This window comes from Abrus precatorius, unplaced genomic scaffold (genome assembly GCF_003935025.1).
Source record: "Abrus precatorius isolate BTA unplaced genomic scaffold, Abrus_2018 Scaffold6, whole genome shotgun sequence".
NCBI classification, from domain to species: Eukaryota; Viridiplantae; Streptophyta; class Magnoliopsida; order Fabales; family Fabaceae; genus Abrus; species Abrus precatorius.
In genome coordinates this window covers 15,505,614-15,507,692 of record NW_020874406.1, presented here as the reverse complement: position 1 = coordinate 15,507,692, position 2,079 = coordinate 15,505,614, and the positions used below count along the sequence as shown (strand labels likewise).

The window sequence follows — 2,079 nt, the reverse complement described above, 5'->3', positions numbered from 1 at the left end:
TTTCATTTTGAAAGAATTAAAGTGGTATACGCATAGAGGAGAAGCATATTAAAAGTATAAAATTTTATGATAATAACGTAGAGTGTCATGACGTTAAGTCATTAGTTTTGATCCCTCATTTAAATTGACATTGGGTGTTATTTCAAGTGGTCAGTTGTGAAGCAATCAACCTTAAAACTGGGTGACATCATGATTGAGATGCAATTTGGTTTTCTGGCGTGGTTTTAGTATGTAGTTTATATATGTACTACTAACGCAGGTCTCATATTCCCTTTAAGACTTCTAATTAGTTAATAGTTAATAATAGTATAAAAATAAATATAAGCTATCTCTGACCAAAATTTGAAAGGAAGAAATAAAAAAAAACTTCTAATCTACTCATTTACTCTTAAAGTTACAACGGAGAAAGAAGAATTAGTAACTATCCTAGATGTTAAAAGCCACAGACTACAATAGCAAAATATTTGTTATTCCTCCACGATGAGAAAAATACTCAAGCAGGAAGCCAAGCAGAGGCAAAGATGACATTGTGCCCTTTCCACGTGAGCACCAGATGTTCATCTTCCCTCTTTAATCCCCATCCAGCTGCATGTTCATCGAGCATGCCTTTAACCTCTGAAACAGAATCCTCACTGAAACTGATCCCATGGAAGTTTGCATTTCTCATTCGTTGCTCCCACCTGCTTTTAGGCTCTACTCGCTCAACCCTCTGAAGCCCTTCATGTGCTATCACATTCTCAATCTTCCAGCATATATCCGCTTCATACCACTGCCTTTGCTTACTCCCTCGTGGAAGAAACGTGTCCACCGTATCATAGGGTATCCATAGATAATTAAACGCAGACCTAAGTCTGGACACCAAATTATTAGATGTTAAATCCGCATCTTCATCCACCAAAACGACAATGGTAGGGTCTAAAGTCCTCAAGGCTTTGAGGAACATTGATCTCAAGGACGAAGCAGAAGAAGAGCTATAAACATAAGAGTTAGAATCTGAAATCGAAGATAAAGCAACGGTTTCATCAGGAATGTAATGAAGCATCATATGACAGTTTATGACCAAAGCTTCTGTTGGATGGTGACCTTCGGCTTCATACACTAAATGTTGTACCCGCAAGTGTTGAATCAAAGCCGCGAATCCGTCTTCATAACTAGAAGAAACCACTCTGAATTCCATAACAACATTCTTTGACCTTGCGAAGTTGACCAACTTGGTACCCAACTCGTCGTAGGAAAGGTCCAACATAGGAGGAACGTCTCTACAAGCGGAACCAGCAACGGTGAGTTTGATTAGAGGAGGAACCTCGTGGCGGTTAGCAATGGCGTCAATGAGCGTGGGAATTTGCATGCAATGCGTTAAGCTTAAGTCAACGATATGGATAACGGAGAATCCTTCAGTAGCTTCTAGAATGGCAGCATTAGCAGCTGTGAAACCGAAGCGATGCCAAGGGGTCAAGTCAACGAAGTTAGCTAACTCAATGATGGAGAATTTGTGGGTGTGAATAGCGAGGTCGTTAATGCTATGAGCGTCTGCAACAGCTTCTAGCATTTTACAGCTTCCCGTTTTGGCCGCACGTGCGGTGAGGGCACGAAGAAAACTACCAGCAAGGCGTTGATTGGAATCACCATCAGGGGGTGTTATGTTGTTGAGGACCCAAAGGATTTGTTGGGCAAGAGTTACGTCGTTGCTTTCGATGGCGTTGGCACAGTGAACGAGTAACTGTTCCATGCAATTGGCGTCGCCGAAGCTGGTACCTAGGGACTTAGAAGTTGGGAATCCAGGCCAGGGCCTAGTCCGAGGAATTTGATTTTTGTTCATTGTAGGGTTTGGAAAGTGTGGGCTTTGGTGCAAAGGTGGTGTGAATTGCGTCATTGACAGAGAGGGGTACAAAATATGATGAGAAGAGAGAAGTGAAGAGGGGGGAAAACGGGAAATAATCCGAAAAAAAATTAGAGAAAAGAGAAAGGGACCTGACTAGTAGTGGGTTCCTCTTCCATTGGGAAACGATCCAATAAGTGGTGAAATTAGCAGTAGAGTTTGTGAGAATTCTGGAAATGAATCAAAGGAAAATAGACATT

The 2,079-nt window shown here is 41.5% G+C and overlaps 1 protein-coding gene across 1 annotated transcript; it reads right to left on the bottom strand.

Moving 5' to 3' along the window:
• Window positions 1-493: 493 nt before the first annotated feature.
• Window positions 494-1,873, bottom strand: LOC113869946 (scarecrow-like protein 32). Its single transcript, XM_027506500.1, has one exon. The coding sequence runs from the start codon at window positions 1,871-1,873 to the stop codon at window positions 494-496; it is 1,380 nt and encodes a 459-aa protein (XP_027362301.1).
• Window positions 1,874-2,079: the final 206 nt, after the last annotated feature.